At 43.0% G+C, this 25926-nt stretch overlaps 1 protein-coding gene across 6 annotated transcripts in view; it reads right to left on the reverse strand.

The window, feature by feature from the left end:
• Window positions 1–25926, reverse strand: part of cadm1a (cell adhesion molecule 1a) — a 634562-nt gene that overhangs the window by 118774 nt on the left and 489862 nt on the right. For all 6 annotated transcript variants that reach the window (XM_054731107.2, XM_015962034.3, XM_015962032.3 and 3 more), the window contains 2 exons: window positions 16233–16391; window positions 843–939 (listed from right to left, as the gene is read on the reverse strand). In XM_054731107.2, coding sequence (XP_054587082.1) covers window positions 843–939; window positions 16233–16391 — 256 coding nt within the window. The remainder of the gene's footprint in view (window positions 1–842; window positions 940–16232; window positions 16392–25926) is intronic.

Here is a 25926-nt window from a genome sequence, read left to right on the forward strand (position 1 = left end):
CTCCATGGAGGGGGTTTCTGCGCCCAGCTCTCGCATGACGATTCACGGACATTACAAATAATCTCTCTCTGTGTGTATCGTCCTTTAAGGCAATATGGGATAAATCTAAAATTACCTATCAGCTACCCAACAGCGTGCTCCCTCACAGACACCAGAGGAACGCGCTGCTCTTAAACTTCTTCTTGTTCAGACGAGTATTTGATGGATATGTTTGTTATAAATGGTTTTGCAGCAGAAATATGAAACCTTTGGCTAACAATTTACACACAAATACAGAAATGCAACAATTCTGCTGCAAATTCCCATCAAGCCTGTTTAAAGGTTTAGAAAAGTGTAAATTTAGTAAATGTTTAACTTTAATTGAAATTGAAAAAAAATTCTATCAATTTTAATTACAAATTTATCATTAAATTTTAATGCTTGCAATTTTATTTTGCAATAATAAATCATAATGTTCATAGATTTTTGTACTTTTAGATTTTTAATTGAAACTTCAATGAGCAAGTTATGTCAGCAGCTTTTTTGTAATATGTTTTATTTTGTTTTTTACAGTACAGTCAACATGTTGCTCGTTTTACTGTTGGCTCAAAAGATAAATAACTTATCATTAATGAATGTGAGTGTTTGTATTGCTCGACTCGCTGTCTTGAAGCAAATGTTCATTTCTGCTAAAAAAGCAGGAGGTAAAATGCCCGAATCGAACCCTACTCCACCGAGACGAAGGGATGCAGCCGTGGGATGGGAATGAACAAGTAACTTTGTATTTTTCTGCTGGTGAGGTTGCCTTTTACTCGCCGCATTTGTGTTGAAATTCTTGAAAACTGTGTTTAACTGAGACTTACTGAGGTTTGCCTTTGGCTTGACACGTCAGCTCCAAATTCTCTCCTTCCCTCGTCAACCCCTGAGGAAATTCCACCACGATTTTTACCTCTGGCTTGTCTGAAAGGATAAGAAACAAAATGGAGAGAATTACGGTTCGGCAACATCTAAGCAGTAAGACCAGAAGTGTTTCTTATGGTTTAGTAAAACAGCAGAACTGCGGTTGTCTCCAAGTTGCCTTCAAATAATTCTTGAATGCTTGATACTGAATAAAATACAAAATACTTCATTTACAGGTGTGATTATTCCAGATTCTTCTCAGTTATGCTTCCATACGAAAATCCAGCACCTCATTACAAACTCCAGAGGTTGTGATGCAGGTTACCTTGTTGAAGTTTTAGAAAACACACAAATACAACGCTTCATCTCTTCCAACCTAAAAGATCTACGTGATAAGAAACCAATGAAGACCAATGATAATTAGCTCCAAGATCAACTAATAAAATTAGCCTTGTTTAAAAGTTTAAGAAAGTTTAGCAGATTTTTAAAAGGTGTCAGAAAGCAGGGATTGGATGTCTCCTAATCCATACAGAACCAGTCCGCCATGGATCCTCCTACAGGTGGGAAACCTACCTGAGATCAATCCCCACCCCATGTACTACTAAGGTTGTGCCCATCTAGACCCCACAGGTACATGCTCAACGACGAGGCTGTTTGTACTGCCTAGTTCCACGGTGAGGCACCAGTGTCCCTACACTGGATGAGGTATTTGAAAAATTTAAACCCTATCAGCGATACGCTACCCCAGACAACGTAGGTTTTGGGGTCTTTGGGACACGCAGAACCAACCATAACGAAACGGTGATGATGCACGAATGTAGCTACTCCTCTACATCAAAAGGATCCAGGTGAGGTGGACTAAGTCTGGTGAAACTGCTTCTGGATCATTTCTTACATGGTAAATGGCCTGTATTTGTATAGAGACTTCTAGGGTTCAATACTCCCCAAGGCACTTCAAAACACACCCAGCGATGCACTCGTGCACACACACACACACACACACGCTCCCAGGCTGGTGGTGAAAAGCTACAACGTAGCCACATAGGTCCTGCGGTGGAGTGGCGGGAGCGAGGTTGATGAATGCTGGCACCACCGATCTTGTTGACCACCACCAGCAGGCAACATGGGTTAAGTGTCTTGCCAAAGGACTCAACGGTTGTGAGATGGGCCCTTAACTCCCCTGCCACCATCACCCTAAGGTGCAAACCTTCAGACACCTCCCCATTTCTGACCCCAGAGTGAGGCTTTGGTATCTCTCTGACCTCTAGGTGAGGTTTAGTGGTCCCTTGTTGGTTTCTAAATGTGGCTTCAGTCCTTTCACCCAGAACCAAACTGCAACAGGACACCCACTGAGACTTCATTTCCCAACAGACCATAGTGTTGGGGTGATTCATGGATGAATTCATGGGGCAGGTAGGTAATTTCATCATCTGCTAAGGATGTATTCTAGATGTCTTCACTCAAGAGACTTTCTGGAGGAATTAAAGCTCAAAAGTGACCTAGAAATACCTAAAAGTATCTCAGGATGAGCTGGAGAAAGAGAGATAGGTTTGGGATTATCTACTGAAGCTGCTTTCCCCGTGACCCAGTCCTGGGTAAGTGGCAGATGATGGATGGATGAATTCTTAATTTGACTGAGAGACGACAAACTTAAGCATAAACTGATGGTGGAAAACCATTACAGAGTAAACATTGGTCAATAATACATGCAGCCGTGGGAACCAGTGTGCTTCCCTCAGGACTAACATGCATCATAAATAAGAGTGGATGCAGAATAGACTCCTGGGAAATCCCTTAAAAGAGGAGCACGAGGAGGAGGGAGCACCTCCAGAGCATAACCGACTGCTGGCATTTGGTATTTTCATCTCCTGTTGGGGGAACTCAGTGGAAAGTTGAAAGCAAAACAGGGAAATGCCAGTAGACAGAGAGCATTTACTGATGGTTAAAATGTCTGGATCAGCCTTCTGAAATAGCTGCTGCTTTAAAAGACCCTCCGGGGGTGGGGGGGCGCAGTGTGAGGGGAAGCTCCCAAAAGGTTTAGAGATTAAAAAACAACAAAAGATGCAACAATCAGAACAACATCCATAACTCGCTTTAAGAGAACTTGAGAGAGAAGCGGTCAATTTTATCCAGCTGAAAGGTAACTTTATTGACACACAAACAAAGCTACGAGCTGCACAAGCTCCGCCTCTGTGGAGTTGACTTGGCATAAACACCAAATTACATTCGAGGCGTTATTCCTTTACACCCTCTCAACTTGTTTTGACAAGTGGGCGTCTTTAACAGCTCAAGTTTCTCTGCACCCGTGTTTACAATGCTCCCATTCAATTCAATGATTTTATCAAATATTCATGTTTCCACCTTGGAGTGAAGGATTATGGTATTTCGGAAACAAAATGCTTCATTCTGTTGAATTCATGGCACAAAAAAACACAACCGTTGTTCTACAGTTTTCACCGAAACCTAATGACTTAACAATACAACTCCAACAAAACAAGGCATACCAAAAAAGGATTAAATAGTATGGAACATTTTAATAAAAAACTATACAAATAATACCTCCACGGGGCGTTTAGAGGTGTGCAAAATGAATGTACAGTTTCTTCTTTAAAAGTTATTTATATATTAAAAAAATATCAAAACTTTATTTTGACGGGCAAAACACTGGGTTTAAGTTTACACCCAGCAGCCACTAGAGGGCACCGTTGTGCTAAAAAGTCTGCTTGGCCAGGCTGGGCTGGGACCGTGTAAAATGGTGGACTTGACAAGTCAAGCAGCTGAATCTCAGCCCAGAAGATGTTCTAACGGTAAACACTGTTGGAAACTAAACTTATTAGTAGAAATCAGTCCTTATCTTGTAAGATTTGTCACTAGACATGGTGCTGGAACGTGTCAGCCGAGAATCAACATCCCAACGGCTGGAAAAGGAGTTATGCTGTTGCAATACCAATGCTGAACACCAGAGTTCGCCAGAGTGTTCGTCAATCAATCAATCAATCAATCAATCAATCAAAGCTTTATTTATAAAGCGCCTTCCGCAACCCTGTCAGGAAGCCCAAAGCGCTGAACATGGTACAGTTGTAAGTAATTATACTGAATAAATCAACAATAAAATAAATTCAAATTACAAAATACAAATTACAAAATACAAAATGGAAATAACAAGATAGATGAAACATTCCGGTAAAATACAAATGTGTGAAACACAATTGGATTGAGTGGATGGATTGAGTGTACCAATGAAAACTGTGGAATGGATTCAACATAATAGAGGGCCAAAATCAAACATGTTCTGGAAACGCCAAGCGGAGGAGGTGTGTTTTTAGGTGATTCTTAAAGACTGGCAGAGATGGGGACAGCCTAACTGAGGGTGGCAACTGGTTCCAGAGTAACGGTGCTAGGACTGAGAAAGCCCGGTCCCCGCGAGTACGACACCTAGACCGAGGGACAGCGAGCAGGCCTTGGTCAGAGGAGCGCAGAGCGCGTGATGGGGAATGTCTGTTCAGGAGAGTGGCTAGATGGGGAGGACCACCACCCTGGAAGAAATTAAAAACAAAGATGAGGATTTTGAATTGTGAGCGATAGGAAATCGGAAGCCAGTGCAGGGAGGCCAGAACTGGACTGATGTGGTCCCGTTTCCTGGTCCCAGTCAGGAACCTGGCAGCGCTGTTCTGCACAACCTGTAGGCGACGCAGTGTTGACTGACACAACCCTGCATAGAGAGAATTGCAGTAGTCAAGCCTAGAAATTACAAAGGCATGCAGTACCCGCTCCAGGTGGGCTCTCGACAGCATATGCTTGATTTTAGCAAGGCGTCTCAGGTGAAAGAAACTGGACCGGATCACAGAATTGATGTGAGCATCAAATTTAAGTCCAGCATCAAGTTTCACCCCCAAACTGGTCACAACTGGTTTTGAGTATGGAGAAAGAGGGCCAAGATCAACATAACAATCCACATTCCTGCTGTTGGGGTGAAAAACAATGAGCTCTGTCTTTCCCTCATTCAGATGCAGAACGTTGGCCATTAGCCAAGACTTCACCTCATTAACACAGGAGACAAAGGACTGAATAGAGTGACTTTTCTCCTGACACAATGGAGAGTAAATCTGGCAATCGTCAGCATACAGATGGAATGATAGGCCATGTTTACGAAAGATTGACCCCAGAGGTAGCAGATAAATGGCAAACAAAAGTGGACCAAGGATCGACCCCTGCGGGACCCCCCACCGGAGCCCCTCCCAAGAAGAAAAAACATCACCCAGTTTAACACAGAATGTCCTGTTTTGGAGATACGATCTAAACCAATCCAGAGCTGACCCTTTGATCCCAACCCATCGTTCCAAGCGATCAAGTAGAATCGCGTGGTCAACTTTGTCGAAGGCTGCTGTCAGGTCTAACAACAGAAGCAACACAGATGTTCCCTGATCTAGTGATAGATAGATATCATTTAGGACCCTCAGTAGAGCCGACTCTGTGCTATGGCCAGACCTGAACCCTGATTGGAAAACCTCAAACAGATCAGACTCAGCTAAATGTGAGACCAGCTGCTGATAAACGACTTTCTCAAGCAGTTTAGATGTAAAGGGCAGGGTAGAGATAGGCCTGTAATTTTCTATCACAGAGACATCAGCACCAGGTTTCTTCAGGGTCAGCCGAATAACTGCTGCTTTCAAAGCAGCTGGGACCACGCCTGTGCTGAGGCTCCCATTGATAATCTGACCAAGTGAAGGGCCAAGGCACGGAAAGGCAGCCTTCCAGAGACGAGGCGGTAGAACGTCAAGTGGAGAGCCAGATGGCTTCTGCCTCGCAACTAGCTTACTCAGCTCAGAGTATGAAACAGTATTGAGGGAGCTCAGGGTGGGTGGTGATGGAGAAACTGGAACAGGGTCAACAGAGTTACCAGAAATAGCTGCTCTAATGCCTGATACTTTATCAACAAAGAATTTGTGAAAAGCTTCAGAGTTTCCAGCAGCTGTAGGAGACATGGAGCTAGGCTCCTGATACACCAGAACAGAGTTTAGCGTTTTGAAGAGAATCTTAGGATTATTGGAGTTAGTCTCAATGATGTCTGCAAAATAGGCCATTCTGGCGGCCCTCACTGCATCCTGATAAGCAACCAGAGATGCTCTGAACAACTCACGCGAGACCTGTAGGCCATCCTTTTTCCACTTTCTCTCAGAGGATCATCCTTTTTCCACTTTCTCTCAGAGGATCTACACGCCCGCCTGCAAGCCCGTGTGACATCAGATAGCCAAGGCTCCCTCCTAGGCCGAGACTTGCAAAGCTTGAGAGGGGCAACCACGTCCAGGACCTGATTACAAAGTACATCAAAGTGTTGTGAATAGTGATCAACGTTAGATGGATCTGGGTTAAAGGTCTCTAACCTTACAGACATACAGTCCACAAACTTTGAAATAGTTTCTGTATCCAGGGCTCTGAACCTAGTAGCGGGAGCTTCACACACAGGGACAGGACATGGCAACGTAACATCACAGAGTATAGGAGAGTGGTCAGAGAACACAGGAGGCAAAGTCACAAGGTTCATGACGGGGAGACCAAGAGAAAGAACCAGGTCCAGGGTGTGACCCCTGGCATGAGTTGGGGATGATACCCATTGAGTTAGATTGAATGAATCTAGCAAATTAAAAAAAACTTTAACAAGCACATTATCAGGACAGCAGATATGGATGTTAAAATCACCAAAAATAGGACATAATCATATTTTAGGATGCAGTCTGCCACAAGATCACAGAATTAAGGAAGTTAGAGTCAGTCTTTGGAGGGCGATAGATCAGCACGACGAGCAGGCGGGGGGAGATGCACAGCTCAAATAAGCACAGTTCAAAGGAAGAAAATGACATGGTGGGTGTAAGCTGTTTACAAGGAAAGCTGGATTTAAAAACAACAACCAGCCCTCCACCTCTGCCCCGTGGTCTGGGGGTATTAAAACACGAGCAGCCAGGTGGTATGAGCTCGAGTAGGGAACTTGTGTCGCCAAACGGGATCCAGGACTCACAGATGCAGAGAAAACCCAGGTCATGCTGAATAAAAAAGTCACGAAGAATAAAAGTTTTGTTCAGCACAGACCTGGCATTGACCAAACCAAACCGGGTCTGCAGCGGGGCTGCAGCACCGAGATCGCGCACGGACCCAGTCCCCTCTAACTCTGTGCCCGCAACCGAGCGCAGATTCTCCCAGCAAACCCCAGTCTGGCGTGATCTTCGAGCCGATCGGCCGTGGCGCGGTGCCGATACACCATCAGAGCCGGCCGAGTTCCCTGGGCAGGGCGCCGAGTAATCCAGGAGACATCTCGGAAACATCGGGTCAGAAGCTGGGCCGGATCGGGCCAGCCGCTTGTTCAGGGATCCAGGCCGACGTCTCACGCGCCGGTTACCTCTCTTTCCTCGTCTTCTCCAATGCTTCCTTCTCAAGCTGGGGCGGACAGAGGGCCGACACATCACGGCTTGGGTGGAGAGAGCACGCGGGCAGTTCAACCAGCAGCACCATCCGTGAGGTTCCCAGCTTGCGCAACCCGGTTCCCAGCGCGCGCTGCCGGCTACATCAACGGAAGGACGAAGCCTCAGCAGCGCAGCTCGATCATATGTCAGCAGAGGATCCACACCATTCAAAAAAGGGATCAGCGACAAGAAAAGTGCATAAAAGCCAATAAAACGCCAATAAAAACCGATAAAATGCAAGGCATCAGTGCGTAAAGAGGACGAGCAGCTCGCAGCGTGACCGTGCGCAAGCGCCATCTCTCTCAAATGTGTCAGTGTCCGTGCGACATATTCAGCCTTTAAATGAGCAATATTAAGGAAATTCTACTTTTTGGAGCTTTTTACCATGTGATATGTTATTTCCTGATGAAAAAGAAACAAACCCAAACCCGTTTTTGACTGCAATCATGCATTTTCCTGTTTCAGCTGTAAATTTCTGTTTTAGTTTGATAATCTTTTAAAGCATTAATGGAAACTAGTCTTGTCATTAGGCCCTGCTCCTCTCCCAGAAGCTAGTCTCTGGTCTGAGACCTGTCTCCCCTGGCCTGCCCAGGAATGGGGCGCAGGCAACAACTCTCATGTAACAGACTTGGTAGCCTAGTGGTCAGAGTGCTGGGCTACCATGCATGTTCACATCCCAGTCTCAGCAATAACTTTAGCTACACCTGCCGGTATTATGTTTCCATCCCTTCACTGGTAAACTGTTTAAAATGTAAGAACTAATCTCAGCTTCTTTAACCAATGTGAGTCCATGTGAGGTGAGCAGAGCAAATCCAACCAAGAATGAAAAGAAGCAGAATGAAGAGATACCCCTATAAGTCTCTGCCTCTTAAAAAAAATAAAAATAAATTATATATATATATATATATATATTGATGATGATGAATAAAAAAAAAATAAAGCAACAGTGTCAGTGTTTAAATGTTAGAAAGGCTTTGGATTGGAGTTGACGCTTTTATAGCCCAAAGCCCATGGCGTCATTTAAACCTAAATTGAAATATATTAAATACAGAATGATCACAGCAGTTTACCAAGAATGAAATATGCTAATTAGAACCAACAAAAGGAAAAGAGAAAAAAAATTAAGAAAACATTATATACATATATGTACATGTACGCATTTGCCATTTACACAAGTAAGTCCTGATAAACAAATGACCAACAAAGCCCATAATGACTAATTGTATTAATAATTATTTATTATACATTTTTTATATGTTTCAATTACAGAATATTTTATCTTATATTTAAATTTACCAATATTTTTGACATATTTTCTAATCATTGCTACAGTTATTCCATAACTGGACTCCCCCTGTAGAAATACAGGGAAGTTTGGCATTAGTTCGTACAGCTGGCTTTATAAACAAACGTGTTCCTCTCAAATTAAAATTGCTCCGCCTTAACTGGAAAAGCCTTTGGATGTTGCTTGGTAGTTGATGATTTTTGATTTTGAACATAAACTGAAGTATTTTAATGTTTAATTAATAATTTTATTTTGATGAAAAGAGCATTTGTTGGTTCAGACAGGATGATCTGGTGATTATTCTTATGGCCTTTTCTTTAAGAAGATATGTAGAGTTAATAGTTGTCTTGTAGGTGCTCCCCAGACTTCAACACAATTAGTCATGAAAGGTAGAACGGAGTACAAGATGTATAATGAAGACTGATTTAAGAAATATTTTACTTTAAAGAGTAATGAAATTGTTTTAGACATTTTTGAATTTATATATTTGATATGTCTCTTCCAACTCAGTTTTTCATCTATCATTACACCAAGAAATTTAATTTCAGCCACTCGTTCAATTTCTATATCGTTTATCAGGAGTTTCTTGTTGGTAATGGTTGGTCTATTGCCAAATATTACATGCTTTGTTTTATTTACATTCAGTGTTGAATTATTAAGGCTGAACCAGTCCTTCAGATTATTAAGTTCATTACCAATTGTATCCAGAAGCTCCTCCAAGTTTTCACCACTACAAATTAAATTTGTATCATCAGCAAACAGAATGGTTTTTAACAAACAAGACGCCTCGCAAATATTGTTTATGTACAAAATAAATAACGGTCCCAAAACTGAACCCAACTAAAATGCGCTTGGAAATGACAAATTCAAAGATCTTTTGAGACACAAAATATTTTGCAGAAATTAATCATCCATCCATTATCTGTTCCCGCTAATCCACGCAGGGTCGTGGGGAGTTGGTGCCCATCTCCAGCAGTCATTGGGCAAACAAGCGGGAACACCCTGGACAGGCAGCCATTCCATCACAGAGACACACAGGACAAACAACCAAGAACACACTCACACCTAAGGACAATTTTAGAGACCAATCAACCTGACAGCAAGTCGGGGTAGCCAGAGAGAACCCACGCATGCACAGGGAGAACATGCAAACTCCATGCAGGGACCCCAGGCTGGGATGTGAACCCAGGACCTTCTTGCTGTAAGGCAACAATGCAAGCAAAACGAAAATAATAAAACATGAGAGGAGCCAGTTGAGGTGGCCCGGGCATCTGGTCAGGATGCCTCCTGGACGCCTCCCTGGTGAGGTTTTCCGGGCACGTCCAACTGGGAGGAGACCTAAAGGTAGACCCAGGACACGGTGGAGGGACTATGTCTCTCACCTGGCCAGGGAACGCCTTGGGATTCCCCTGAAGGAGCTGGCCCAAGTGGCTGGGGAGAGGAAAGTCTGGGCCTCTCGCCTTAGGCTACTGACCCCACGACCCGACTCCGGATAAGCGGATGAAAATGGATGGATGGATGGATGGATGGATAAAAACATGAAATCTGCTTCAAATAAATTAATGCCAACAACACTGGGATTTGAACCTACCTCAGCACATGGCCAAACTAAGATGGCAGGCAGACACTTTAACCGCTTGACTTCCATAGCCAACACAGCGACCGCCTCGCCAAAGACGATGTTGTTGGCACGTGTTGTGAGAGCAGGCTCGAGCGGAGTTTCACGGGAATTAAGCATTTTACTTCCACTCATAAATTCAGATAAATGACAATTCAGTAGTGCCATTGGTAATATTTGATCATGTACCGTTGCTCTCAAAGGTTTAAAGCAGCATGATATGGAACCTTTAAGGGATAAAAGGATGCAAAGATGTGAGTCTTTTTATTCTTTGGTTGGAAAACCAGAGATCAGAACCAGAATCAGAAAAACTGTATTTATCCCCGAGGGGCAATTAAAAACAATAACAGCGATCGCTTAAAGAAAAGATTCTTCACTGTTGAATGTTGAAACAACCTATTTAGTGCATATGAATGAATGTAACATTGGATACATGTTGTAGTCTACATGTTTTGTCTTCCAGTCTGAACTATAAAAGACAAAGGACAAACATCTCCAGAGATGAGTCATTCCTCACAAGAATTACTGCAGAGGCGTGTGATTATAGCTCCCCATTTGAGATGTAACCTGTTCTTGTTGTTTCCCCCCGTTTTACGGCCTAAATGTACTATTTGGTGGTTGCACTTTTTAACCAGCCTGTAGACATAAAGATCACATCTGAGTTATGATTTCAAAGCCGACAGTAAGGTTCCACACTGCTGTCCGACCTTCTGGGCTATAAACAACACGTGTCTGGCCGTCCATCTGCCTGAATCACACCCCGTCAGGGGCTGGCTTTCAGTTCCTCTGACGGACAGCAGATGGGCGAACAGCCAGGCCTTTCTGCTCAGTGGGCACGCATAGCCTTAGACAGCAGCCCACTGGCTCCATTTCCACCGTAGGCACTACACGGCATACTGCAACTTTTCCTGCACACACGGTGTCATCTGACCTTGTCATCTTGCAGCTATAAACATGAAGGACGCCAGGCATCTCTAGGATGTTTTGATAGCCTCTAGTAGTTACGGCGAACCTCTCTTGTCTCTGTGTGATGAGAAAACACGCCTCACTGCCAGATCCGGATACTGCAACTCAGGTGAAATATGGTCTACTGTATGCAGGAAGGCCGTTATCATTATGCTAACTGAATTATTTGCTTTATTGTGTGCTTCACCTCATAAGCACTCGAGATGGTACTATCCATCTCCCCGGAGTCGGATGACCTTAAAGGAAAAACAATCAGGCAGCCAAACAAACCACTTGCTTTGCTTATGCAAGTGAACATAAAAGCTGGATTTAATCCCACTGCGTCTTGACAATGGCTTTTAAAATAAATAAATAAATTAGTAAGTTTAGCCACATCGACAACTAAATTCCACTCACAATTAAGTCAACCCAAACAATGGCAAAGGCGGGTTTTCTGACTTTGCCATTTTGCCTTTTGTTTAACATTTTACACGGAGGAATCAAGCTAACGGCTAACAGGATCGGGACTTCTTTAATATCTGCATTTCTAAAATCTAGGACTACTAAACTATAAATTTTTTTACCGTAGTTGTTTAAGGATTAGATTGATCTGTGGGTCGTAGTTGATTAGTGGCAGAGTATATTTATCTCAGTGCATGAAAGAGTAACAACATTTATTTTGTTTGCTTGAGAAAAAGCAGATAAACAATGATTTAGAATAGAAGTGACAAGGAAAAAACAACAAAAATAACTTCATTTCTTCCACTAGGGGGCAGCAGATATGGTGTAAGACTGGATGTGGCAGTTTTCTGATGAAGGGACTAATCCTAATGCTCCATCTGGAGGCTTTAAGGGCAGAAAGGGAATTTGTGAATTTGTCACAATAGTCTACAAAGAGTCAACATGTAGGGGGCATTAAAGGGTAAATGGCCTGTATTTGATAAAGTGCCTTCTAGAGTCCTGGAACCCCCCAAGGTTCTTTACAACACAATCAGTCATTCACCCATTCACACACACACATTCACACCCTGGTGGGGATGAGCTACGATGTAGCCACAGCGCTGGCGCCACCGGTCCCTCGACCACCACCAGGCAAGGTGGGTTAAGTGTCTTGCCCAAGGACACAGCAACAGACTGAGCTGGGCTCGAACCTGCAACCTTCCGATTACAGGGCGAGGACTTAACTCCTGTGCCACCGTTGTCCATATTACAGCGTCGATTTTTCCATTCAACCAAATTTGGTCAAATATTCAGGTTTGATCAGTATCTCATTGGGTTGGGTGGTTTTCAACTTGTGGGAGACAAAAATGACAAAAAAAACATTTTAGGGTAAAATCACACTGAACTGGTGCCATTCAAACATTTGAGTTGTTTTAATAGTTTACTCACGAGGTGCAAATTACGTGAATGCAAATAGATTCTAACTCACAAAATGTGAAATTATTAATGCTTCCATACAGGCTTCGACCCAAATTTAGAAAAAAAACCTCCAGTAATCTGGAGACCAAAGCAAGGTTCAGTGAGATGCTGCTATTAAATGAGTCATTCAATTATCTGTGGGGGAAAACAACCTCTGAATCAAGTTTTGCACGAAGTGGTAGTTTTGACTCTTGATAGGCAAATGTCTTGTTTATGTTTGGCAAACACCAACGGGACTCTTCCACTGCTTTCCTTTGCTCTTTTCTGGGTTAAAAATGCAACGTTGATGTTTTATCTCCACAAATAACACAAGTCCAAAAATGTTCCGCCATGTTGAGGAGCTGCTAATGCTAACGGTTAGCTTCTACTGGCTAAGACGTGCTCGATTCTCTCCTGGACATTGAATCAACATCAGCCTTCTGCGGTCAAACGCCAACATGGGTGAGTCCCTGAATGCTAATTTAAAGTCTAGCAGCTGTGTGGGTTTTCTGATCTGAGATTTTATGTCTATTTTCTTTCTGTGGCTGATGCAGGAAATAGGGGTAGAAGGCTATTTTCACATTCAGCTTGCACGTTAAACTCTGATCGTACTTCAAAAAGAACCAAAATGACACTTTTTTCAGTGAGCCTCACATTTGACACCTGGGAAGCCTAAATAATAAGAAAACGACCAATAAATTAGCCCAAAATCTCTAACGCTGAACTTGTGTTGTCAAATGGTGTCTTCCTTCAAGCTGAAGCACGCGCAACACTCAGGCCTACTGTACATTGTGGAGCATTTTAAATTTGCACAGATCATTAAACCTACAGTATATTGTAGGCAACCCATTCAGATTTATCAAAAACATTGTAAAAAAAACCCTCTCTTCAGCACATTTCAGCTTTGTTATTCAGTTTGAAGGCAGTGCGGAGCTGGCTATGTCTGTCTGTTGCACATTATGGTGTGCAGAGAGCATGGCAGCAGGAGCCCCCGCCTGGAGCACTGAGACGGTGGTCTACGTGAGCTCCCTGTTATCAGATGCCAGCAAAATGCCACTCTGCCTCTGTAGATGCACTGATCTCCTCCTCATGCATTCACAGGGAAAGGTCAGACAGCCACAGAGCAAATTTTATTTTACATAGAATGACAGGACACGCCACAGGCCAAAAACATAAGGTTACAGAGACACGAAAAACCGTAAAGGTTATAATTTTGCTTAAAAAGGAAAACAAAATCCACAATCGCACATCACTAATGTCTGGTTTTCCAATTAGTCGAAACAAGAAAAGTTAATGTAGTGTTGCAGCGTTGCTCGGGTAATGCCCGCGTTCTTCTTCATTTGCCTCTGTCTTCTGTCACATCATCAATAAAAAGGAGTGACCTGGCGCCATTAGCATCCACGCGTGACCGTGTCATCACGTGTCTCAGAGAGGATGTATGATCCGGATTATGAGCCGTTCCAAAATATCTTTTTCTTCCTGTAATTCTGTCCCAGGTTAAATTTAGTTTGATCTTCTGTAGATGATCCAGAGCAGGTCGGTCCGTTTTTGTGGTCTCTTGGTGGAGTCTAGCCCGGTCTTTGAGGATGATGAAATGCTTGCACCTTCAAGTGGACTCTGTATTTGCTCTCAAGAAGCTTTTTATAAAAAATGTGGTCGGGTTATGAAATGCCGGTCTCCTAGAGAGTGTTCTTCACCTGTCTGGATGCTGTCGAGTGTTTTTCTTCACCGTGTGTTGTCCTTTGAAGACATCTAGGTCCTTTTATGCCCCTGAGATCACCACTGTGTTCTTTTTTGTCCCAGTTTCTTTCTCCTCAGCATGTACCAACCTTTCATTTGGCCACTCTTGCTTTCTTGAGTTTTACTGATAGATAAAGCATTTTTTGTGTTTTTAGCCCCTTAAAAAGTGACCTATTTAATTTGCCGTGAAAAGAAGAGGCATCCAGTTAAGACTGATTTAAGATCTGGAGTCAAATCTGACTGAATACATGAAGAGAATAAGGAAATCGTTCACACTGCGTACTTCAATTTGAGAAAAAGCCTTTCGTAAAAATAACGTATGAACGCTCATGACAGTTTATCATGTGAGTACAACATAGGCAGAGCTGTCAGACTTTAAATGTTATATTTTTATAAACATAAGGGTTTAGTGGAAGTTTGTGAGGAAAATAAAAATATGGAGTTTGTGTTCGAAAGATAAGGTTTGATGAAATAAATATATTTCTACATATACAGCACTGTCCTGATTAACAACATTATCCAGATATCTTTGCCCAAGCGGGCAAGATCTTTATGACAGGTCCCGCCAATTCTGGGACCTACCAATCAAAAGCGAGCTTCCATGATTTACATCATGAACCTTACAGTGAACTCTCTGGAAAGATGAAAGTCAGGAGGAGTAAACAGGAGTTTCTGTCTGAACTCAGGATGAACCTTGAGCAAAAAGTTGGGTTAATTTGCATAAAGGAGCAATTTGTAAGAATTCTACAGTGAAATAAGCAGAAAACTGTTCAATGTCTCAGACATGTTGGATGGAAGGTTGTACTGAAACAGATTTCCTTCTCAGTCGGCTGGGGGGTTGTAACTTGTTTAAAAAAATAAAAAGGGACGTAGTTACAAGATACGCAGGAGGGACCGTGTCTCTCGGCTGGCCAGAGGACGCCTTGGGATTCCCCCGGAAGAGCTGGCCCAAGTAGCTGGGGAGAGGGAAGTCTGGGCCTCTCGACGTCCGCTGTTGCCCCCGCGACCCGACTCCGGATTACCAGAAGAAAATGGATGGATGGATGACCGTAGTTACTGTTTACACTCTGTGGGCCAGTGAGGTTGCCATATCTGAGCATAGCTACACTTTAGTTGTAATTCAACACCAGGCATGAAGCTCCAGAGTGGTTTGAAGAACCAAGCAACCAGGAGCAACCCAGAAGTTATTCAAGATAATTTATTGTCATTCTAGTTTTTAGTATAACAACTGAGATTTGACACTAATCAGAACTGTAGTACACATTTTCAGTAGAGTCCTGCAGCTTTCCCATGTGCACTAGTCTCATCAAATATTTACTTGTTGGCTTTTTGTCACTTTAGGTTCTGCAAGTTGGACCAACACACACATTTGAGTATTGGTGATATTTAAGACAACAGTTTCCTGTCATTAATTGAAGAAACATCTCAGTATTTCTAACTAAGCCAGAGCTGGTGGAAAACCAAACTCACGGCACTCTCCTGCATTAAACTGCAGCCCTATTCTTCCACTTTAAAACACACAAAGTGGACTAAAAAGAGGCGCTAATGCAGGAGGTGCACTAAGGTGAAGTGAAAACAAGCATTTCCTGGAATTTACAACACTTATAGTTCACTTAGTGTTATAAAAACATTATGGGTAGGAAAGCAAAGTATTTTTTTAAAACACCTGTTCAACAAGCACACACAGTTTTCCAAGTGTCCATTACATAATCACATAGAGTGCTGGGAAATGGTGTCATGAAAGCACTGAATACTGGTGAAAAATAACTTTAAATGTTGATAAATGATCCTGTTTAGATGTTGTGTCTACAGACATAAATGTATAAGCGACTGACAGAAGGACGCCCCTTTAACAGACTGATGAAAGGCAGACACGCTGTAATAAGTGTGAAAAAGGTTTTCCGCTTACATTGCACTTCCAGGTATTTGTGTGCTCGGAAGTCCTTGACTGCAGGGTGATCCACAATGCAAATCACCGGAACACCATCGTCCTCCTTACTGACAGTGAACGCCACCCGACTGGTTACTGTGTACATCTTGTCGTAGGTCAGCTCTACTCTGGGCTTTCCTGTAAGAAATAAACAAAAAATATGTTTAATTACTTGAAGATAAGTTTAAAAATGACCACCTGCCAAAAGGGTACAGGTGGACCGTGATGTAAGATCTCATGAACCTGAATGTGGACAGATTTGTATACAAGTCTCAGGAAGTTTTTACTGCATATTCTTTGAGTCAACCCAATAGAAGATGGCCGCCACCTACACAAACCGTCATCTCCATCCTATAGTACAATCACTATGGGCTTCATGCCAGCCCGTTGAAACGTTCCTCATGAACCACGAAACAAATGTCGATCAAACTCAAACACTTGGAGTCAACTCCATTCAAGATGGCCACTACTTTCAACTGACATTTGAAAACACAATAAATTAAAATTTTTATTTCTGAAGGTCACTAGGCGGATTGGTGCTGCATCTGCAGTGATGCGAGCGTTGTACCGGCCTCTTGTGGTGAAGAGAGAGCTGAGCTGGAAGGCGAAGCTCTCGATGTACCGGTCGATCTACGTTCCTACCCTCACCTATGGTCACGACCTTTGAGTGGTGCCCGAAAGAAAGAGATCACGGATACAAGCGGCCAAAGTTTGTTTTCTCAGCAGGATGTCTGGGCTCTCCCTTAGAGATAGGGTGAGAAGCTCATCATCCAGGAGGGGCTTGGAGTAGACCCGTTGCTCCTCCACATCCAGAGGAGCCAGTTGAGGTGGCTCAGACATCTAGTTAGGATGCCTCATTAGTGAGGTTTTCTAGGCATGTCCAACCAGGAGGAGACCTAAGGTAAGACCCAGGGCACGCTGGGCCAGGGATCACCTTGGGATACCCCCAGAGGAGCTGGCCCAAGCGGCTGATTAGGCTGCTGCCCCGGCGACCTGACCCCGACTAAGCAAACGTAAAAGGATGGATGGATGAGAGTCACTCACAACACAAGTGCTAAGTGACTGCACAGAGTCTTGTGATGTTGACACGTACCCTTTGGTGGATTTCACCATAATGCCATCATTTCTCAACGTAAGATGAATAAAAAACCACAGACCACATACGTGCCTTCCTGAGCTGGCTTGGATGGTCTTGAAGAGTTGGAGAATCTACAGTTGACTAAAATGACACATTTAGTAGGCGAAGCTAGAGGTACTGGTGCTTGTGGTGACCAGTGGTTGTAGAGAACAACACCTCATACGTTTCAGGAACACTGGGACTGTTTCAACAACACTAATTGAGGTATTATGCAGTATTATAATTAATATTACGTAAAACTAGGGATGTTCAATATTATCGACCATAATTGGGAATAAAGTATAATATCAGACGCTATCAGTATCGGTTTTTTACTCATTTAATGACAACGTTTATACACATACACAAATTATACATCAAACTCTTCAGCTACCTTTCTTCTCATTCAGTATTTCAAATTATAAACGATCCAATAGATTTACTGTTTTCTAGGTTGTTTGGAACAACTGGGCTAACTTGAATTAAAGTGGTTGTCGTATTTTATACAATAAATGTTTGAAGCATGCACAAGAAATATACGTGATGTTAGTTATACCAAAGGTGGGGGACCCTATGAATTCCTGCTGGTTTATATCAGTATCGAACATTACGATTTAGACAGTATTGGTGTATCACTGTATCTGTAACAAAAAGCCGATATTGATCATTAAAACTGTTGAACGATTTCAACTACATCAGAAAAGAAAGGAGACGCTCCAAATACACGATCCTGAGGTTTATGTGTATAAAACGCCGTTAACTGTCATTAAAACTAGATCATCGCTGTAGCCATGACTTCATTACAAACTCACTGAATAGGAAGCTCATTTCTCTGCATGAAGGCTTGTGTTGGCTTGCATGGACCTTTAATTGTTGAATGTGGGCGTGAACCAGTCGGATCCACGTGGGCCCTTTCTCAGCTGGATGTAGGATTTGTGTCTGTTTTATAAAACAAATGTTTTTAAGCATGCATTTAAAAAAAGACTTTCCTCACAATGACTAAATGAATCCTTTTACTTTTATATCGTCGTCGTTTGGAAATCCAAACATCAAAGAGCTAATGTTCTGCTTCTTCAGCACGCTTAACGAAAGTCGGACTGAAACGTAAACAGAGACTCTGCCAAAAGAGAAACCGTGAGGAAGTTTAGTTCTTGTTCTTTTCCATCCCACCTTAGTCCCAGCCCTTCGAACTAAGCTGCTGTTCTTAGATGTTTTCCTTCTTACATCAGATGGATCTCCTGGAGCCACACTCCCAGCATGGAGGTCACATCCCAGAAAGCTCTGATGGTCACTTTAACATCACCATTCGACTCTCTCTCTCTTCCCAAAGCGTCCCGTTGTCCTTTCTTCCTGCTGTCGCTTTGGATCGCTACATCTATGATGTCATCTATCATATTTTTATTTATGGTGGGAGTGATTAGGGTGTCCTTGAAAAAGGTCAGATATGATGAATTAGCTAAAACTAGCTTGCTGTCCTTGGCTAGGCTATCACTGTAAATCACTCATTATTAGGCTTTGTGACACCAGATTTATGGCGTGGCTATATTTTGCTCAGAATTGTCAGATCATATACTTACAAACTGCGCTCCTCCCCTAAGTGGCTGATCTGTAATATCACACTGACAATATGCTCCCAGGAACTAGGAGTGATGTACGCAGCAGAAAAATTGCAGTCACAAAATGAGATTGATTACGTTTATCCCCTTTTGTCCTAGTTTCTCAGAGTTCTCCGTGGGAGGGAGTTTGTGTTTTATCAATACAGCAACTGGAGCAAACATTGAAAGTGTTTGTGAAGAGAAATGCAGGACCAGGGGAAGAATTGTGCTGCTGTGGAGCAGTTTCAGCAGGCCACCGCACGACCGCAGCTCAGCCACTGGGGCGACACCATCGCCATGGAGACAGCTGTCTTTTTGGATGCTGGGAAAGGAAACCTGCTTAGCGTGGCCGGCGCACGAGAAACACCACCGCGCAATAACCAGAAAGGCTTAAACTGTTTCCTCAAATAAAATAAATAATGTATTAGATGCATAAAAAGTCCTGGGTTTCTAAAAATCAAAGGAATTCTTTGTGAAATAAAAATTCTGACACAAGCTGAGAGCCTGCGGGTTTGAACAGAGTACAAAGGTACCTAAGAATAAGGTGTAATTAGCATAAATTGTAAGGTTATTGAGTAGATGAATGAGCCCCCACCCCATTTCCTGCCTATCCTTCCTCTCCCACCATCTGTCTTCAGCTGGAGGAAAAGATTCTTTAAGAACTCCGTCCTCTTCCACTTTTGCACTAATAAGCGTTCCTGCAGGCCGAGTCCTGCATGAGGCCGACAACTGTGGGCTGGTGGAAGTTTTTTTTCTTCTTGCAGTATGGCCGCCTGTCACGTTTCCTCCCTCCTACACTGGATAATTTATCATCAGCAAGCAGCTGCTAACTCAACATCCATTTGTGCAACGTAGAGATAAAATACAAGAACCCTCCTGTGCACAGAGTGGTAGCAAGCCTGACTGGTGCTCAAATCTCAGGAAAGGCAGTGAAGACAAAGTAATTTCAAAAGATGGACATCAGAGTCCTCAGACTGTGCAGCATCAAATATTAATCCGTTCAAGCAGAGACAATGGAGCTCTGGAGTGGACCAAACCCCTGCGCCCACTGACTTGTGTGGAAAATAAAAAATAAAAAGGAGCAGGAGCAGAGCGGGTTGATGCACAGTGCAGCGATGGGATGGAGCAGAACAGACGTACAAACGCTCCACAAAAGCAATTACCTCACCTTCTGTCAACGTCTGGCACCCACAAGCTACTGTACTCTTCTGTAGGGTGCATCCTCCGCGGGCTAAAGGTGTCAAACCATACGTCTAATTAGGCGTTACGGTGGACTCCTCATCCACAGCTGGTGTTCTCCGTCAATATTATAAAACGTTTTTATGTAATTGGTTTCATGACTGGATGGCAGTGTTTTGGAAAACATGTCGAGCAGTCGGATATTACTGCTGTATTTGACTATTTTCTGATGAAAATCTTAGATTCGTCTGACACGGTGACCAACAGGCTTCTCCTCTAAACTTAAAGCTGCAATCTGGAGTTTTCCCCCTTTCAGGAATTGTGCCAGCCTGGCAAGCCGTTCTAGATATGTGAATATAAAGTCTGGCCATGACGTGGGGCGGGATCAGGCCCCCGCAATGCAGCTCTGAAATTGAGCCCAACCCGGAAGTGAAATAAATTGCAGTTCCACCCTCTTCCACTAGGGGCTGGTGTCAGAAGCGAGCAAATCCTCGTTGACTCCCATGTTAAAAATACCAATTTCACAGCAGAAATAAACATGTTTACAGCCTGGTACCAAAACATGTTTTTGGTTTAAATGATCTAGTTTACACTCATGACAACTCTGAGGGGGGTGAATTTTTTTCTCACTCTTCTGTTTAAGTGTAGGGCTGAAACGATTCCTCGAGTACCTCGAATAATTCGAGTACAAAAAATCCTCGAGTCAAATTCTCTGCCTCGAGGATTCGTTTAATTCATATTTAATTAATTCATGGCTTTGCAGTCGCCCGGGGTCATGTTTCACCCGGACTGAAATAAGTGACGCACATGCCCACTGGACTGAATGCACACGCGAGTAGCGAATATAACTTAACTTTCTCTTAAGCTATGGCGGACAACTTGAACCCCGGTGGAGTGCGAAAAAGACAGAAAATGTCAAAGTTGTGGGACCATTTTTCACCTCGTAAGGCGGAAAACGTAGTCCAGTATAAATACTGTAAAACGGATTTAGCCTACCACAACACCACATCCTCCGTGCTGCAGCACCTGTAAATGTCACTTCTGCATGCGGACTCGGAGCCTCTACAAGATAATGCTTTTTAGCCTGTATTGCTATATATTCTGCGGACTCTGTGCGACTTTTTCGTTTGTAGCGCTCAAGTTTCAGCTCACACCGTACGTCTGGTAGCAACACGTTAGACTTAAAATGTGCTAAAAAATAGCAGTTTTACACAAAACGTCGGACTTTTTATTGTGTTGTTATTGATATTTGTTGTCCCTCGGGATTGCTGCAGGATTACTGGTATTTATGAGAGGAAACGAAAGAAAGTAAATAAATGTTTTGTGATCAGTATAATTTGACAAAGCCACGGCAAACATGCTTTCTCGACAATCCTTGTTATTGTGTGAGAAAAAAAGTGTAGAAATTAAAACGGACGTGTGTTAATAGGGAAACAGCCGGCGAGCTGTTTGCGCATGCGCCGTGAGCGGTTCTGGTTCTGTTTGGGCCGCAGCCGCCCGCAGCGCTACTTCAACAGTTATCCTCTGGCTTGCAGGCTAGCAGATTCTCGCACGAGGGGAAAATCGGCTCAGGGTTGTGTACTTATTTTTTGCACAGGCATTTGTTTACTGTGAAGCAAAGTTGAAGTGCTGAAGTTTTGCAAACTAATTTTGAATAAAACTTGAAGAGTAACTGGCAACTGCTTGCTCATTTTGAGAGGTCTTTCATAATTATAACATGCTATTTGATATAATGGTTTACAAACACAAAAGGGTAATTTATTAGAGTACTCGAATAATCGAAAAAAATATTCGATAGAGTACTCAATTACAAAAATATTCGATAGCTGCAGCCCTATTTAAGTGTATTAAAAGCCTAAAATTCTGTATAATTAATGAGCATCAGACCCACGTGACCACAGAGCTAGCTCCGGGGAAAGGCCTCAGTAGAGCCTCGGTCTGGCCTGGAAACTGCTCCGGGATTTAGAGTCTCTGTGTGTGTGTATTCTTGTTTGGATATTATTTGTGCAATTGTTGGACAAAATGACTTGCTGTGGCATTAATTGCACTAATAGAGCGTCCAAGGAGTCTCCACTTCATTTTTTTCGGTAAGTAAAATTATATTTATGTAATTTAGGTCACTGCCGAGCTGAGCTTAGATTTTAACATGTACTGTTTAACCATGAAATTTAAATGTAATAGGGTAAAACCCAGTGCATTTAACATAATGCTGCTCTTTAGAAAATGGGTTGAAATACAACATGTTGGTGGAGCTGGGTTCCCACTATCGGCTTGTGGAGCTCTCGGGAGACCAATGTTTTCCACCCGTTCTCCCCTCCCCGCAGCTCGGTGCATCTCTGTCTGATCGCGGCTTCTGTGTGCTGCGCGGGCTGACGGCTGATTCTTATGGCAAGCCAGAACCGCCAAAATAAGCCACTTCTCCCCGCAGCTCTGCGCATCTCAGATCACAGCGGTGCTTGTCTGCTGTGCGGCTGCCGGCTTGTGGAGCTCTCGTGAGACGTCTGTGTTCCACCTGGTTTTACCCAGCGGTCAGCCCGGCGTATCTCTGACTCAGAAGCTCTGGTGTTGTGCACAGTTAACTCCAGTTGTAGCTAGGTTGCTACCTCCGTTAGCTTAGCTCCCACCTCCGCATTAGCTTTGGGTTAGCTTCAGGTTAGCTTGTAGCTAGTTCGACCGGGTGTCGTCAGTTGATCCCAGCCTTACAGTCCCACCCTCAGCTCCACCTCTCTTCCCTTTTATGGAATTGTCTGGGCTTGACGGAACCTGTAACACGGTCAAAATGGCGGTGGTGGCCACCTCCCATTTTAGCAGAAAAACTTGTTATTGGAGACTATGGAAACCCATTGTCCATATATTTATGTCGATGGGCGGGATCTACAGTTGTCTTTCAAACCACCTCCACATGCTGGACAACGAACAACGCGACGTACTCACCGCTACGCATGTCAGTCAAGAGGGCAGTCTGCCACAGCCCTACACTGTCAACGAAGACAGACTTAAAGCATATTTACGGAGTTTTCCCCTTTCAAAAATTATGTATGATTTTTCACAAATCTATAAAAGTGATTATGTCATCATGTACTGTGATATAATGTAAGCAACACGTAATCATTATTATTTTTTGCTAAGCACGCCCCCTGCCCCGCGGAGCTCCATGCATTAGGAAACTGAACGCCGACCAGAACTAACCAATAGCATTAGACTACCGCTTACATGATTCAAATTTAAGAATTCCTCAGCCGATGCAGAGTTGATGAACTTCTCACGGACAAGAAAGTCTTTAAAATACAAATATATGAGAACACAACATGACATGAGAATAATACTTGTAAAACAACACGTTTTAGCTGTTTGTTGGCTACAGAAGCTCATTTATAAACCAGAAGCATGAAGTCGCCATCTTAAAAACATGGATCAACAGACTGATCATCTGTGTGATATACTTGTCAGCCACTAGATGGTGCCATCGGACAAGATAAATACTCACGAAAGAGACTTTAAGTAACTACCTGCTCTTAACTCAAAGAAAACAAAGTCTAAAAAACCAAAGTTGATGCCAAAGCCATTTCGAATGAGTCACCGCCATCTTTGTTGTTCCATTTTGTTGCATCATCCCACCCACCAAACCGATAGAGCGTTGTGATTGGCCAGACAGTAAACTGGCCGGGCCTGACTAGACTGACCTGCAAAATAAAACCCTTTTGCTTCTGCTAGGGTCTATCTAGATTTCGTGGCTAGAATCATGTATGATTTATTTAAAAATGTGTGAAAGTGACAGTCGTATCCTGTACTGTGATATAAAGTAGGCAAAACGTAAAGTTTTTATAATTTTTTTTTTTTTGCCCAAAACATTCGTCATGCTGTAGAGCCCCATCACTGAGCGTGCATGCGTGTTTGAGGATGTACTAGACAGATGCAGAGCTGGCAACATTTCTCATGGGCAAGTAAGTCTTTCAAACATCTATATAAACAAAAAAAGAATGCAACTTGAAAATAATAGTTTTAAAACAATGTGTTTGAGCTCCGTTGGCCAGCTAGAGGTCAGAGCTAGAGTCATAAACACGACAAGTAAGGAGAGTGGCTTACGGTGCAATACATTTTCCAGCCTGTAGATGGTGCCGCCAGAGAAAAAACTCCAGATTTCTGCTTTGAAGAAACTTTATTAAAACCACAAGTTGCCTGTTGAAAATAACGTTTGTGCAGCACTGAAGCACCAGACAAGATGGCATTTAGCTCGTCTACTTTACTAACGTAGACCAGCTGGGATAACGCTGCATCTCGCTCCCCACAGCTCTGTCAGCTCACATAAACTCTTTAAAGCATTTATTCACACAACCGATGAATCTCTTAAAGAAGTAGCAACCACGAGCACATGACAATAACCTGATAATCATAATCACTGACAGAGCCAATGATCATTTTTTAGATTAAATGAACAACAACCTGACAAAAGATGTCGTAAACAAAGGAAACATCGGTTCAGGCGGTGAACTGGTGTGAGCTCTTGGTTTGAAACCGTCGTACTGTATCAAGCACCGGGGATATTCAAGGAGACTTCCTTTAAAGCTGTGCCACTTGCGATAAATGTCACTGAAGATAGCGGACAGTCAAATAAAAGCTGAAATTGCATTTGAAGTGCTAAGAGGATTCAAGAATACGAACTGCTTTCCCATGCTGCCGCATTTTACTTTCCTGAAATTTATTACTGTGCACAAAACGAAATGAAAGAAAAACATTGCATTGTGTAAAATGTACATCATGCCTCTCCAATACCATCATATACTTTAGCCCAAATACTCTTTTATCCATTTGTCCAGACTTCCTGCTGGGGCAGAGCGGGGTAATTGAAATCACCCTGTGGTTGTCTCTCGGCACTCGAGCCTAATGGCTCCTCAGCTCCCCGTCAGTCAATAAAGTGCCCTGCCAACTGCCTTATTTTTGTGTTAGTCTTTAAAAAACGAGAGAAAGAAGTGACCTGAAGAGAATGGATTCCCTTTTTGTATGACTTTTCCTGTATGGTTAGCTTGGAAAGTGGAGGTATCAGTGTCAGGACATAAATCACTAAACAAACAGGATCAGAGCAGCAGGGAGATCGTCGCTGTGTGTATAGGAGAGATTTACACTGACATGCATGACAACTGCAACCTTTTCCTGATATTTAATAGAGTCTGATCATCTTTTAAGATGTTTAAAATGGTGCACGTCAAATGAAATTAGGATCACTAAAGTTTCTGCACAGTTAGAACCAACAACATTTTGCTCTGCCGATTGTCCCGCTGCTCTGACGCTGTAGCCGCGTTGCTCTGTGCCCACATTCGCCTCGTCTTTGGCGAAACACACTCACACAGACCTGTTGCGGTGCAATTCTTCAGGTTTTGCTTGAACAGAAATGTGTCACCCCATGTGCTAATCAAGTCCAAAGCCTCACTTTCTGTTGGTTTCCAGTATCCATCGTGCTTGTTCAAGCGTTTGCTTTCCCCAGTAAAGACAAGACAGCATCAGTCGGTTGTTTTCGATGGAGGAAGAACGAACGTACAAAAGATGCTTAAAGACGAGGCAGATCTACGGCGACATGACCACTCAGACTAAAGTTGCTTTCAAAAGCATCAGAGGAGTATTGGATTTAAATGATAAACGAGCTGCACTTGCACAGCGTATGACTGAGTCCGAGGACTCCAAAGTGCTTTACACTCCAGTCAGTCAAGTCAAGCCAACTTTATTTATAAAGCGCTTTAAAAACAGCCCTTATTGACCAAAGTGCTGAACATGAAAACATAAAGCA

Source organism: Nothobranchius furzeri, chromosome 10 (assembly GCF_043380555.1).
Source record: "Nothobranchius furzeri strain GRZ-AD chromosome 10, NfurGRZ-RIMD1, whole genome shotgun sequence".
Classification (NCBI taxonomy): domain Eukaryota; kingdom Metazoa; phylum Chordata; class Actinopteri; order Cyprinodontiformes; family Nothobranchiidae; genus Nothobranchius; species Nothobranchius furzeri.